This window comes from Meleagris gallopavo, unplaced genomic scaffold (genome assembly GCF_000146605.3).
Source record: "Meleagris gallopavo isolate NT-WF06-2002-E0010 breed Aviagen turkey brand Nicholas breeding stock unplaced genomic scaffold, Turkey_5.1 ChrUn_random_7180001881244, whole genome shotgun sequence".
NCBI classification, from domain to species: domain Eukaryota; kingdom Metazoa; phylum Chordata; class Aves; order Galliformes; family Phasianidae; genus Meleagris; species Meleagris gallopavo.
Genome location: NW_011145425.1, coordinates 32,840 through 33,514, shown reverse-complemented (window position 1 = coordinate 33,514; position 675 = coordinate 32,840). Strand labels below are relative to the sequence as shown.

The 675-nt window shown below is 60.3% G+C and overlaps 1 protein-coding gene across 1 annotated transcript in view; it reads left to right on the top strand.

The window, feature by feature from the left end:
• LOC104916296 (rho GTPase-activating protein 30-like) overlaps nt 1-675 on the top strand; it is a 14,958-nt gene that overhangs the window by 5,803 nt on the left and 8,480 nt on the right. Inside the window, exons 7-8 of the mRNA XM_031557626.1 lie at nt 28-166; nt 551-645. Coding sequence (XP_031413486.1) covers nt 28-166; nt 551-645 — 234 coding nt within the window. The remainder of the gene's footprint in view (nt 1-27; nt 167-550; nt 646-675) is intronic.

The window sequence follows — 675 nt, the reverse complement described above, 5'->3', positions numbered from 1 at the left end:
GACCCCTGACCCCTGACCCCTCTGCAGGCGGTGAGGCGACGCGACGCTCCCGGTTGTTCCCTGGGGACGGGTCGGGGCCCTACAACGTCCCTGCAGCGCTCAGCCAGGGCGATGGGCCCCCCCCGATCCGGCCCTACCACACCATCATCGAGCTCAGCGACCACAGGTTGGTGCAGACGTGCACACGTGTGCTCAAGCATGCAGGATCACGTATGCATAAGCATGCACAAGCGTGCAGAATCGTGCACACGTGTGCACAGACACACACGGATGCAGAATCATGGACAGGCATGCACAAGTGTGTGCAGACGTGCAGAATCATGCATGCATGAGCAGGCAGTGACGCACATGCAAGCAGAAGCACGCAGAATCATGCACACGCACACACGTGCGCGCAGAATGGTGTCTGCACAAGTAGGTAGAGTGATGCACACAGAAGCAGAAGCGCACACAAGCGGGAACATAGATACACAAGCGTGCAAAGCACACACATGGCTGCACAGGTGTGCACACGGATGCACGAGCATTCACTCAGACGCTGTCCCCGCAGGAGGAAGGGGTCCCTGAAGGCCAAGAAATGGAAGTCCATCTTCCACCTGGGCCGCTCCGATGCCAAGCGCAAGCTGGGGAAGGCAGAGGAGAAAGGTGGGAGCACCGCACCCCCTGCCCCCTCTG